General features: G+C 52.9%; 1 protein-coding gene across 1 annotated transcript; it reads right to left on the bottom strand.

Annotated features, from left to right (window-relative positions):
- Window positions 1–7879: 7879 nt before the first annotated feature.
- LOC146059739 (uncharacterized) lies at window positions 7880–13947 on the bottom strand. Its single transcript, XM_083172217.1, has 6 exons — window positions 13900–13947; window positions 13538–13664; window positions 12773–12973; window positions 12402–12602; window positions 8772–8865; window positions 7880–8148 (listed from the first exon to the last, which is right to left on the bottom strand). The coding sequence occupies exons 1-6, from the start codon at window positions 13945–13947 to the stop codon at window positions 7929–7931; spliced, it is 891 nt and encodes a 296-aa protein (XP_083028343.1). The 3' UTR covers window positions 7880–7928.
- Window positions 13948–14763: the final 816 nt, after the last annotated feature.

Here is a 14763-nt window from a genome sequence, read left to right as displayed (position 1 = left end):
CCCTTGTGCCTAACCCTTCCTCCCTGCAGCCTAAACCTAACCTCCCCCGCACACTCACACACCCCCTAGTGCCTAACCCCCCTCCCTGCAGCCTAAACCTAACCTCCCCCGCACACTCACACACCCCCTAGTGCCTAACCCTCCCTCCCTGCAGCCTAAACCTAACCTCCCACCACACACTCACCCACCCCTAGTGCCTAACCCTCCCTCCCTGCAGCCTAAACATAACCTCCCCAGCACAATCACCCACCCCCTAGTGCCTAACCCTCCCTCCCTGCAGCCTAAACATAACCTCCCCCGCACACTCACCTACCCCCTAGTGCCTAACCCTCCCTCCCTGCAGCCTAAACCTAACCTCCCCCCACACTCACCCACCCCCTAGTGCCTAACCCTCCCTCCCTGCAGCCTAAACCTAACCTCCCCCGCACACTCACACACCCCCTAGTGCCTAACCCCCCTCCCTGCAGCCTAAACCTAACCTCCCCCGCACACTCACACACCCCCTTGTGCCTAACCCTCCCTCCCTGCAGCCTAAACCTAACCTCCCCCGCACACTCACCTACCCCCTTGTGCCTAACCCTCCCTCCCTGCAGCCTAAACATAACCTCCCCCGCACACTCACCTACCCCCTAGTGCCTAACCCTCCCTCCCTGCAGCCTAAACCTAACCTCCCCCGCACACTCACCCACCCCCTAGTGCCTAACCCTCCCTCCCTGCAGCCTAAACCTAACCTCCCTCCACACTCACTCACTCACCTCCTAGTACCTACCCCCCCTCCCTGCAGCCTAAACCTAACCTCCCCCGCACACTCACTCACCCCCTAGTACCTACCCCCCTCCCCACAGCCTAAACCTCCCCCCGCACACTCACCCACCCCCTAATGCCTAACCCCCCCTCCTTGCAGCCTAAACCTAACCTCCCCCGCACACTCACTCACCTCCTAGTACCTACCCCCCCTCCCTGCAGCCTAAACCTAACCTCCCCCGCACACTCACTCACCCCCTAGTACCTACCCTCCCTCCCTACAGCCTAAACCTAACCTCCCCCCACACTCACCCACCCCCTAGTGCCTAACCCTCCCTCCCTGCAGCCTAAACCTAACCTCCCCCGCACACTCACACACCCCCTAGTGCCTAACCCCCCTCCCTGCAGCCTAAACCTAACCTCCCCCGCACACTCACACACCCCCTAGTGCCTAACCCTCCCTCCCTGCAGCCTAAACCTAACCTCCCACCACACACTCACCCACCCCTAGTGCCTAACCCTCCCTCCCTGCAGCCTAAACATAACCTCCCCAGCACACTCACACACCCCCTTGTGCCTAACCCTTCCTCCCTGCAGCCTAAACCTAACCTCCCCCGCACACTCACCTACCCCCTAGTGCCTAACCCTCCCTCCCTGCAGCCTAAACATAACCTCCCCCGCACACTCACCTACCCCCTAGTGCCTAACCCTCCCTCCCTGCAGCCTAAACCTAACCTTCCCCCACACTCACCCACCCCCTAGTGCCTAACCCTCCCTCCCTGCAGCCTAAACCTAACCTCCCCCGCACACTCACACACCCCCTAGTGCCTAACCCCCCTCCCTGCAGCCTAAACCTAACCTCCCCCGCACACTCACACACCCCCTAGTGCCTAACCCTCCCTCCCTGCAGCCTAAACCTAACCTCCCACCACACACTCACCCACCCCTAGTGCCTAACCCCCCTCCCCGCAGCCTAAACATAACCTCCCCCCACACTCACTCACCTCCTAGTACCTACCCCCCTCCCTGCAGCCTAAACCTAACCTCCCCCGCACACTCACTCACCCCCTAGTACCTACCCTCCCTCCCTGCAGCCTAAACCTAACCTCCCCCCACACTCACCCACCCCCTAGTGCCTAACCCTCCCTCCCTGCAGCCTAAACCTAACCTCCCACCACACACTCACCCACCCCTAGTGCCTAACCCCCCTCCCCGCAGCCTAAACATAACCTCCCCCGCACACTCACTCACCTCCTAGTACCTACCCCCCCTCCCTGCAGCCTAAACCTAACCTCCCCCGCACACTCACTCACCCCCTAGTACCTACCCTCCCTCCCTGCAGCCTAAACCTAACCTCCCCCCACACTCACCCACCCCCTAGTGCCTAACCCTCCCTCCCTGCAGCCTAAACCTAACCTCCCCCGCACACTCACCCACCCCCTAGTGCCTAACCCTCCCTCCCTGCAGCCTAAACCTAACCTCCCCCCACACTCACCCACCCCCTAGTACCTACCCTCCCTCCCTGCAGCCTAAACCTAACCTCCCCCCACACTCACCCACCCCCTAGTGCCTAACCCTCCCTCCCTGCAGCCTAAACCTAACCTCCCCCGCACACTCACACACCCCCTAGTGCCTAACCCTCCCTCCCTGCAGCCTAAACCTAACCTCCCCCGCACACTCACACACCCCCTAGTGCCTAACCCTCCCTCCCTGCAGCCTAAACCTAACCTCCCCCGCACACTCACACACCCCCTAGTGCCTAACCCTCCCTCCCTGCAGCCTAAACCTAACCTCCCCCGCACACTCACCCACCCCCTAGTGCCTAACCCTCCCTCCCTGCAGCCTAAACCTAACCTCCCCCGCACACTCACCCACCCCCTAGTGCCTAACCCTCCCTCCCTGCAGCCTAAACCTAACCTCCCCCGCACACTCACACACCCCCTAGTGCCTTACCCCCCTCCCTGCAGCCTAAACCTAACCTCCCCCCACACTCACCCACCCCCTAGTACCTACCCTCCCTCCCTGCAGCCTAAACCTAACCTCCCCCCACACTCACACACCCCCTAGTGCCTAACCCTCCCTCCCTGCAGCCTAAACATAACCTCCCCCCACACTCACCCACCCACTAGTGCCTAACCCCCCTCCCTGCTGCCTAAACATAACCTCCCCCGCACACTCACCCACCCCCTAGTGCCTAACCCTCCTCCCTGCAGCCTAAACCTAACCTCCCCCACACACACCCACCCCCTAGTGTCTAGCCCTCCCTCCCCCCAGCCTAAACCTAACCTCCCCCCGCACACTCACCCACCCCCTAGTGTCTAGCCCTCCCTCCCTGCAGCCTAAACCTAACCTCCCCCCGCACACTCGCCCACCCCCTAGTGTCTAGCCCTCCCTCCCTGCAGCCTAAACCTAACCTCCCCCACACACTCACCCACCCCCTAGTGTCTAACCCTCCCTACCTGCAGCCTAAACCTAACCTCCCCCACACACTCACCCACCTCCTAGTGCCTAACCCTCCCTCCCTGCAGCCTAAACCTAACCTCCCCCGCACACTCACCCACCCCCTAGTGTCTAACCCTCCCTACCTGCAGCCTAAACCTAACCTCCCCCACACACTCACCCACCCCCTATTGCCTAACCCTCCCTCCCCGCAGCCTAAACCTAACCTCTCCCCACACTCACACACCCCCTAGTGCCTAATCCTCCCTCCCTGCAGCCTAAACCTAACCTCCCCCACACACTCACCCACCCCCTATTGCCTAACCCTCCCTCCCTGCAGCCTAAACCTAACCTCCCCCCACACTCACCCTCCCCCTAGTGCCTTACCCTTCCTCCCCGCAGCCTAAATCTAACCTCCCCCGCACACTCACCCACCCCCTAGTGCCTAATCCTCCCTCCCTGCAGCCTAAACCTAACCTCCCCCCACACTCACCCTCCCCCTAGTGCCTTACCCTTCCTCCCCGCAGCCTAAATCTAACCTCCCCCGCACACTCACCCACCCCCTACTGCCTAACCCTCCCCCGCACACTCATCCACCCACTAGTGTGAGGTCCTGGTCCTGGTACATATCTCCCTCCCTACCTGCAGCCTAAACCTAACCTCCCCCACACACTCACCCACCTCCTAGTGCCTAACCCTCCCTCCCTGCAGCCTAAACCTAACCTCCCCCGCACACTCACCCACCCCCTAGTGTCTAACCCTCCCTACCTGCAGCCTAAACCTAACCTCCCCCACACACTCACCCACCCCCTATTGCCTAACCCTCCCTCCCCGCAGCCTAAACCTAACCTCTCCCCACACTCACACACCCCCTTGTGCCTAACCCTTCCTCCCTGCAGCCTAAACCTAACCTCCCCCCACACTCACCCACCCCCTATTGCCTAACCCTCCCTCCCTGCAGCCTAAACCTAACCTCCCCCCACACTCACCCTCCCCCTAGTGCCTTACCCTTCCTCCCCGCAGCCTAAATCTAACCTCCCCCGCACACTCACCCACCCCCTAGTGCCTAATCCTCCCTCCCTGCAGCCTAAACCTAACCTCCCCCCACACTCCCCCTCCCCCTAGTGCCTTACCCTTCCTCCCCGCAGCCTAAATCTAACCTCCCCCGCACACTCACCCACCCCCTACTGCCTAACCCTCCCCTGCACACTCATCCACCCACTAGTGTGAGGTCCTGGTCCTGGTACATATCTGGCACTCGCTACTGACTGACAGGAACAAAGACCTGATCATAGACAAGCTGCTGAGCCTCACCATGGAGATTATCTGTCTGCTGACCAGAGAGGTACTAGACAAATGACTGTTCTATGTAGTAGAACGACCTGTGTAATGTACCTGGGGTAGTAGCAGCTGGCACTATGTATTAAGAAGGGCAGTGATACGATGGCCGCGGGGAGAAGGAGGCAGCTGATGTTAGCAGCCCTCCCTCCCAACGTCCGGGACACACCTGGAAACCGCTTCGTTTCCGCTCGAAAACCCTGGTTGGGAGCTCTGGGACATCACCATTGTAAGTATACACTCTAGATTTATAATAAATAAATAAAGATACCCTGGTGTATGTGTATATGTGTGTGATAACCAGGGAGGAGACACATGAGGCAGCAGTCACCTCTGTGTAGCTGCACAGATACCCCAGCCCACAGTACCACGCCAGTGTAGTTATATACCTCTTATTACACATTACATCTCCAGCTATGTGACACATGAATATGGGTCAGGACGGTAGTACATTAGTAAGTGGAAAGTACAAATAACACATCAGCCAGTGATTGACTCGTCTTTCTTTTTTATTGTTTAAACAACACATACATACAAATGTATATTCATTTCTGTGCGTATGAGTATAATATTATTATTACTGTTTATGAGACATACATTGTATACAGGTACATTGTATACAGGTAAACAGTATATGGTACAAAGTATACATAGCTTACAGGCACATGTCATAGACTGAGGTACATGGTAAATAAAAATGCACATTGAGTACAGGGTATAATGGTTCGGGAGCCTAGAGGGTAAAGGGAGATAGATGGTAACTGGAGCCTAGAGGGTAACAGGAGCCTAAGTGGTAACGGGAGCCTAGAGGGTAACGGGAGCCTAAGTGGTAACGGGAGCCTAAGTGGTAACGGGAGCCTAGGTGGTAACGGAAAACCTAGGTGGTAACGGGAGCCTAGAGGGTAACGGGAGCCTAAGTGGTAACGGGAGCCTAAGTGGTAACGGGAGCCTAGGTGGTAACGGAAAACCTAGGTGGTAACGGGAGCCTAGGTGGTAACGGGAGCCTAGGTGGTAACGAGAGCCTAGATGGTAACGGGAGCCTAGGTGGTAACGGGAAACAAAAAATAACACAGAAAGCAGCGCTAGCAATGAAGGATGAGTGAATCAGAATTCAAAAAATTATAAACAATTTTATTAAAATACAATATTTCTTAAAATTTCATATATAGCAGCATAACATTATGCAAAATAATCTTGCATTGTGCAAAAGGATGTATGTGCACATGAGGTTTGTATATAAAAACAATAATGTTGACCAGATCTCACGTGTGTTTGAATTGCCCCATCCGGGGTGGAGGATGAATAACCCGCACTGTCCACTCTATGAAGTAGTCCCAATTATTGAATAGGAGTCCGGTGTATAACGGCGATTTGTATTCCTGTGGGCTCACTGAGTGACCAGCCACTCCCTCAGTGAGCCCACAGGAATACAAATCGCCGTTATACACCGGACTCCTATTCAATAATTGGGACTACTTCATAGGAGTGGACAGTGCGGGTTATTCATCCTCCACCCCGGATGGGGCAATTCAAACACACGTGAGATCTGGTCAACATTATTGTTTTTATATACAAACCTCATGTGCACATACATCCTTTTGCACAATGCAAGATTATTTTGCATAATGTTATGCTGCTATATATGAAATTTTAAGAAATATTGTATTTTAATAAATTGTTTATAATTTTTTGAATTCTGATTCACTCATCCTTCATTGCTAGCGCTGCTTTCTGTGTTATTTTTTGTTTCCTATTGCATGGGGACTGACCCTCCCCATTCAAGCAGCTGCTCTCTAATTGAGGCAACAACTCTAACCAAGCGCTCCCACAAGTACACACAGTAGTGTCTACTCAATTCTTTTAGGTGGTAACGGGAGCCTAGGTGGTAACGGGAGCCTGGATGGTAATGGAAGAAAGATGGTAACGGGAGCCTAGATGGTTAACCGGAGCCTAGATTGTTAATGGGAGCCTAGATTGTTAATGGGAGCCTAGATTGTTAATGGGAGCCTAGATGGTTTACAGGAGCCTAGATGTTAACGGGAGCCTAGATGGTATCAGGAAGATAGATGGTAACGGGAGCCTAGATGGTAACGGGAACCTAGATGGTATCAGGAAGATAGATGGTAATAGGAGCCTAGATGGTAACGGAAGCCTAGATGGTAACGAGAGCCTAGATGGTAAAGGAAGATAGACTGTAACGGGAGCCTAGATAGTAACGGGAGCCTAGATGGCAATGGAAGATAGATGGTAACTGGAAACTAGATGGTAATGGGAGCCTAGATGGTAATGGGAGCCTAGATGGTAATGGGAGCCTAGATGGTAACAGGAAGATAGACTGTAACGGGAGCCTAGATAGTAACGGGAGCCTAGATGGCAATGGAAGATAGATGGTAACTGGAAACTAGATGGTAATGGGAGCCTAGATGGTAATGGGAGCCTATATGGTAACAGGAGCCTAGATGGTAACGGGAGCCTAGATGGTAACGGGAGCCTAGATGGTAAATGGAGCCTAGATGGTAACGGGAGCCTAGATGGTAAATGGAGCCTAGATGGTAAATGGCTCCTAGATGGTAAATGGAGCCTAGATGGTAACGAGAGCCTAGATGGTAACGGGAGCCTAGATGGTAACAGAAACCTAGATGGTAATGAGAGCCTAGATGGTTACAGGAGCCTAGATGGTAACGAGAGCCTAGATGGTAACGGGAGCCTAGATGGTAACGGGAGCCTAGATGGTAACGAGAGCCTAGATGGTAAATGGAGTCTAGATGGTAAATGGAGCCTAGATGGTAATTGGCTCCTAGATGGTAAATGGAGCCTAGATGGTAACGGGAGCCTAGATGGTAAATGGCTCCTAGATGCTAAATGGAGCCTAGATGGTAAATGGCTCCTAGATGGTAAATGGAGCCTAGATGCTAACAGGAGCCTAGATGGTAACGGGAGCCTAGATGGTAACGGGAGCCTAGATGGTAAATGGCTCCTAGATGGTAACGGGAGCCTAGATGGTAACGGGAGCCTAGATGGTAAATGGAGCCTAGATGGTAACGGGAGCCTAGATGGTAACGGGAGCCTAGATGGTAAATGGCTCCTAGATGGTAAATGGAGCCTAGATGGTAACGGGAGCCTACATGGTAAATGGAGTATTCTGAGTAAATGGTACAAGTATAAAAGTACAGAGTAAATGCACAAAGTACAAATGATACATATTATAAACGAGCACAAAGTACAAATGATACATATTATAAACAAACACAAAGTACAAATGATACATATTATAAACAAACACAAAGTACAAATGATACATATTATAAACGTGCACAAAGTACAAATGGTACATAGTATAAATTAACTACACGGTCGGTAGAAAGGTGGATTGTGTGACATATTTGTGGCTGATGTCCAGGTTTAATCTACTTGTGTCCTCTGGACATTGCTTCAGCTTCCTGCCCTTTAAAAGAGATGACCGGGGTACATCCATATAGTCTATATATGTCTCTTCTGGACATTGCTTCAGCTTCCTGCCCTCTAAAAGAGATGACCGGGGTACATCCATATAGTCTATATATGTCTCTTCTGGACAAACCTTCAGCTTCCTGCCCTTGGAACAAGGCGACAGGGGCAAATAGCTTCCTATAACAACAAACTTTGATCAGTGAACATTACTGTAAATAACACAAACGTTTGCTATGTGCAAGTCCTCTCATTATTTCCTGATCTGGCGCCTGCGCCGTGTTAGTGGCCTTTACCTAATAGATGTATCTTTGTGAAGCCTCTGGACCAATGACAGCGCTGACGCTATGGGTGTGACATGACAGTGACGGCCCAGTATACAGGAATGGGGGATTCCTCTAATTCTCCAATTTACATGATGTCATATTTCCTGCTGTAACATTTCTCTTATTATGTTACACCCCACTCACCCCATCATGATAAATACATGTATGTCATACATGTAGTATAATAGCCCGTCAGCGGTCTGCGTGATAGAACGATGCAAGTAGACCTATGCACAAAGATCCATAAAGTCACTGATCACAGTATGAGAAGATATTTCCATATAACGGACGATGGGATTGTTGCAGCTTTTGGGCCTAGAGCACAATGCTGCTGCGGGAAATGATCTCGTCCTATAGGAAATGGATATATAGGCAAACATGGAGATCCCACATCTATATCACGCCATGTTTGTAAGACCTGAAATCTCCCCCAGCGACCAGAGCAGGGAAGACGCGCATATTGTGCCGGCAACCTACCTGGGGGAGGAGTCTAGATGCATGGGCCCGATAGAGCTGGTGGCTGTTGGTGTTTCTACCACGTCCATGAGCTCAGCGTCTGTGCTGCCGCTATCTGTGGCATCAGTAGAAAATCAAAAACAGAATGCTATTGGTTGTTATGGGCAACAACACTTCTTTTCATTGTAGTTACTGTACCCCGTACTGTCGATGGGCCTGATTCAGACAAACACACCCCACTTGCTAAGACATCGTTCACATCTAGCCTGTACATAACACCTGGGGAAGCTCACATCCAGTCCGTACATAACACCCGGGGAAGCTCACATCCAGTACGTACATAACACCCGGGGAAGCTCACATCCAGTACGTACATAACACCCGGGGAAGCTCACATCCAGCCCGTACATAACACCTGGAAAAGCTCATATCCGGCCCATATATAACACCTGGGGAAGCTCACATCCATCCCGTACATAACACCCGGGGAAGCTCACATCCAGTACGTACATAGCACCTGGGGAAGCTCACATCCAGCCCGTACATAACACCCGGGGAAGCTCACATCCAGCCCGTACATAACACCCGGGGAAGCTCACATCCATCCCGTACATAACACCCGGGGAAGCTCACATCCAGTACGTACATAACACTCGGGGAAGCTCACATCCAGCCTGTACATAACACCCTGGGAAGCTCACATACAGCCCGTACATAACACCCGGGGAAGCTCACATCCAGTCCGTACATAACACCCGGGGCAGCTCACATCCAGCCCGTACATAACACCCGGGGAAGCTCACATCCAGCCCGTACATAACACCCGGGTAAGCTCATATCCGGCCCATATATAACACCTGGGGAAGCTCACATCCAGCCCGTACATAACACCCGGGGAAGCTCACATCCAGTACGTACATAACACCCGGGGAAGCTCACATCCAGCCCGTACATAACACCCGGGGAATCTCACATCCAGCCCGTACATAACACCTGGGGAAGCTCACATCCGGCCCGTACATAACACCCGGGGAAGCTCACATACGGCCCGTACATAACACCTGGGGAAGCTCACATCCGGCCCGTACATAACACCTGGGGAAGCTCACATCCAGCCCGTACATAACACCTGGGGAAGCTCACATCCAGCCCGTACATAACACCTGGGGAAGCTCATATCCGGCCCATATATAACACCTGGGGAAGCTCACATCCATCCCGTACATAACACCCGGGGAAGCTCACATCCAGTACGTACATAACACCCGGGGAAGCTCATATCCATCCCGTACATAACACCCGGAGAAGCTCACATCCAGCCTGTACATAACACCCGGGAAAGCTCACATCCAGTACGTACATAACACCCGGGGAAGCTCACATCCAGTACGTACATAACACCCGGGGAAGCTCATATCCGGCCCATATATAACACCCAGGGAAGCTCACATCCAGCCCATACATAAAACCCGGGGAAGCTCACATCCAGCCAGTACATAACACCCGGGGAAGCTCACATCCAGCCCGTACCTAACACCTGGGGAAGCTCACATCCAGCCCGTACATAACACCTGGAGAAGCTCACATCCAGCCTGTACATAACACCCGGGGAAGCTCACATCCAGCCAGTACATACTGTAACACCCGGGGAAGCTCACATGCAGCCTGTACATACAGATGGAGCAGGGCTTATTATTGCTGGCGGAGCGCCAGGACCGTGTCCCTGGCGATCCGCCAGCAATCTGGCGCTCTGGCTGAATGAGACGCTCGTGCGTCTCCCACGCACGAGCGTCTCAATAGCCGGGCGGCGAGGCGGCGCGGCGGGTGCAGTCCTGCCCGTCTCCAGCTTCAGGGAGACGGGCAGGGCTGCGGGGGGCTGCGGGGGGGCGGTGTGGACCGGCGGGGACCCGGGGAAGCCGGCGGGGACCCGGGCAAAAGCTCCGTCGGAACGGGACGCGCGTGCACCTCGTGCACGCGCGTCCCCTTCCGACATACAGATGGCGCGGGGCGGGGGATGGCGGGTGGCGAGTCCTCCGCCATCCCCAGCAAAGACAAGCCCTGCGCTATCTGTAACACCCGGGGAAGCTCACATCCAGCCTGTACATAACACCCGGGGAAGCTCACATCCAGCCTGTACATAACACCTGGGGAAGCTCACATCCATCCTGTACATAACACCTGGGGAAGCTCACATCCAGCCCGTACATAACACCTGGGGAAGCTCACATCCATCCTGTACATAACACCTGGGGAAGCTCACATCCAGCCCGTACATAACACCCGGGGAAGCTCACATCCAGCCTGTACATAACACCTGGGGAAGCTCACATCCATCCTGTACATAAAAACCTGGGGAAGCTCACATCCAGCCCGTACATAACACCTGGGGAAGCTCACATCCAGCCCGTACATAACACCCGGGGAAGCTCACATCCAGCCCGTACATAACACCCTGGGAAGCTCACATCCAGCCCGTACATAACACCCGGGGAAGCTCACATCCAGCCCGTACATAACACCTGGGGAAGCTTACATCCAGCCCGTACATAACACCTGGGGAAGCTTACATCCAGCCCGTACATAACACCTGGGAAAGCTCACATCCAGCCCGTACATAACACCTGGAGAAGCTCACATCCATCCTGTACATAACACCTGGGGAAGCTCACATCCAGCCCGTACATAACACCTGGGGAAGCTCACATCCAGCCCGTACATAACACCTGGGAAAGCTCACATCCAGCCCGTACATAACACGTTGAAGTTTACATCCAGCCCGTACATAACACCTGGGGAAGCTCACATCCAGCCCGTACATAACACCTGGGGAATCTCACATCCAGCCCGTACATAACACCTGGGGAAGCTTACATCCAGCCCGTACATAACACCTGGGAAAGCTCACATCCAGCCCGTACATAACACCTGGGGAAGCTCACATCCATCCTGTACATAACACCTGGGGAAGCTCACATCCAGCCCGTACATAACACCTGGGGAAGCTCACATCCAGCCCGTACATAACACCTGGGAAAGCTCACATCCAGCCCGTACATAACACATGTTGAAGCTTACATCCAGCCCGTACATAACACCTGGGGAAGCTCACATCCAGCCCGTACATAACACCTGGGGAATCTCACATCCAGCCCGTACATAACACCTGGGGAAGCTCACATCCAGCCCGTACATAACACCTGGGGAAGCTCACATCCAGCACGTACATAACACCCGGGGAAGCTCACATCCAGCCCGTACATAACACCTGGGGAAGCTCACATCCAGCCCGTACATAACACCTGGGGAAGCTCACATCCAGCCCGTACATAACACCTGGGGAAGCTCACATCAGCCCGTACATAACACCTGGGAAATCTCACATCCAGCCCGTACATAAGCCCGGGGAAGCTCACATCCAGCCCGTACATAACACCTGGGGAAGCTCACATCCAGCCCGTACATAACACCTGGGGAATCTCACATCCAGCCCGTACATAACACCTGGGGAAGCTCACATCCAGCCCGAACATAACGCCCAGGGAAGCTCACATCCAGCCCGTACATAACGCCCAGGGAAGCTCACATCCAGCCCGTACATAACACCTGGGGAAGCTCACATCCATCCTGTACATAACACCTGGGGAAGCTTACCTGAAGTGGGTAGATAGTTATCCACCATCTCGGGTTTGGTCGCTTCCACCGATTCTGCCACCGCATCCTCTGGCGATGGAGGCACTGTTGGGAAGTGCCCGATTGAGGTGCTGCTGCTTATACCTGTTGGGGATTCCCCCAGTTTAATGCTGTCAGAGTCAGTGGCACTGCTGCAGGTATTTGTGCCATCGGTAGACAGTGCTAGAAAATAATAGAATCTAATTAGTTGTTATGGACAGCAGAATCTCTATTCATTGTAATAAATGTACAAACGCACAAACTATCCCAACACCCCCCCCCCCCCCCCCCCCCCCGGCCGACACCCGGGGAAGCTCACATCCAGCCCGTACATAACACCTGGTGAAGCTTACCTGAAGTGGGTAGATAGTTATCCACCATCTCGGGTTTGGTCGCTTCCACCGATTCTGCCACCGCATCCTCTGGCGATGGAGGCACTGTTGGGAAGTGCCCGATTGAGGTGCTGCTGCTTATACCTGTTGGGGATTCCCCCAGTTTAATGCTGTCAGAGTCAGTGGCACTGCTGCAGGTATTTGTGCCATCGGTAGACAGTGCTAGAAAATAATAGAATCTAATTAGTTGTTATGGACAGCAGAATCTCTATTCATTGTAATAAATGTACAAACGCACAAACTATCCCAACACCCCCCCCCGGCCGACACCCGGGGAAGCTCACATCCAGTCTGTACATAACACCTGGGGAAGCTCACATCCATCCTGTACATAACACCTGGGGAAGCTCACATCCAGCCCATACATAACACCCGGGGAAGCTCACATCCAGCCCGTACATAACACCCGGAGAAGCTCACATCCAGCCTGTACATAACACCTGGGGAAGCTCACATCCATCCTGTACATAACACCTGGGGAAGCTCACATCCAGCCCGTACATAACACCTGGGAAAGCTCACATCCAGCCCGTACATAACACCCCGGGAAGCTCACATCCAGCCCGTACATAACACCCCGGGAAGCTCACATCCTGCCCGTACATAACACCTGGGGAAGCTCACATCCAGCCCGTACATAACACTCGGGGAAGCTCACATCCAGCCCGTACATAACACCCCGGGAAGCTCACATCCTGTCCGTACATAACACCTGAGATAGCTTACTTGAATTGGGCAAGTAGCAGTCCACTGGCGATGGTGGAGGTGTGTCCAGCAAACGGGGGGTCACACTGATGGTGGGTGGCTGCGCAGTGTTGGGTTGCCTGATCTTGAGCCTTATCACCTTTGTGGACTATAGAGGAGAGGATTTTCAATGTAAAAAAAAGACCCTTAAGTTAAAACCTTAAAATGTAGAAATGTTGTGCATATTGAGAGTATCCATACAATATTCCTATGTCCCAATATGTAGGCCTAAAAAACACCCAATCTGCCCAGAAACACCCGGTATAGGGTGAGCTCCCCCTATTGTGGCTTGTGATAATCCTCTATGTGCACAGTACAATATATAAATATACCAGCGCACTGACCTTCCTCTGCGGTGCAGGGACGCACATCTTGCTGCATAGACAGCCCATGTCTGGTCCTGAATTACAGGTAACCTCAAAATGTCAGAGAAACACGGATTATAACCGATATCACAGGAGAGAGAGAAATCTGCTTCTTCTCTGGACGACAACAACTTTCCAACAGGAGAGATTCTCTGAGTGACAGAGCATTTGTGATGTCATAGTGTGACATGCAGCAATAGAGATGAAGTGATCATGCACCAGCCAATCAGCTATGTTTGAAAAATGGCAGTTAGGAGTTGATTGGCTGTTGTGTTTATAGCCACTTTGGGGGAAATTTACCAATATGAAAAACCTAGTTTTTCGTATTGGTTGTTTCCCTACGACTGCATACGACTGTTTAAGTCGTATGCAAAGTCGTGTTCCGGAGGGGGATTTACAAAGCAGTCAGATACGACTGCTTTGTAACCCTCCGATGGTGTAATGATTCGTATTAGCGGCCGTATATACGGCCGCTAATACGAATTATTTCTAGCAGTCTGCACGGATCAAGTCAGATCCGTGCAGGCTGCAAGGTGTAAAAAAAAATAGAAAAATAAATAAATAAAAAAAAAAACGGCGTGGGGTCCCCCCCACAGCCGAAACCAGCACCAGGCTGAAGGAGCCGGGGCCGGTAATTAAAAATCAGGGAACCCGACAAATAGGGGTTCCCCGATTTTTAACAACCAGCCCCAGGCTCCAGGTCCGGGGCTGGTTCCCAAAATACGGGGGACAAAATGAGTAGGGGTCCCCCGTATTTTAAGAACCAGCCCCAGGCACAACCAGCCAGCAGGGTAATGTCACAGCCGGGGGACACTTATAATATAAGGTCCCGCGGCCAAAACA

Source organism: Crinia signifera, chromosome 2 (genome assembly GCF_055691185.1).
Source record: "Crinia signifera chromosome 2, ASM5569118v1, whole genome shotgun sequence".
NCBI classification, from domain to species: domain Eukaryota; kingdom Metazoa; phylum Chordata; class Amphibia; order Anura; family Myobatrachidae; genus Crinia; species Crinia signifera.
This window is presented reverse-complemented; position numbering and strand designations above follow the sequence as displayed.

Coding starts and splice junctions, on each gene's coding strand:
- LOC146059739 (XM_083172217.1), bottom strand. CDS start 13,947: ATGGGCTGTCTATGCAGCAAGATGTGCGTCCCTGCACCGCAGAGGAAG. Junction 12,603..12,772: donor TAACTATCTACCCACTTCAG/GTAAGCTTCACC, acceptor ATTATTTTCTAG/CACTGTCTACCGATGGCACA. Junction 8,149..8,771: donor CATCTAGACTCCTCCCCCAG/GTAGGTTGCCGG, acceptor TTGTTGTTATAG/GAAGCTATTTGCCCCTGTCG.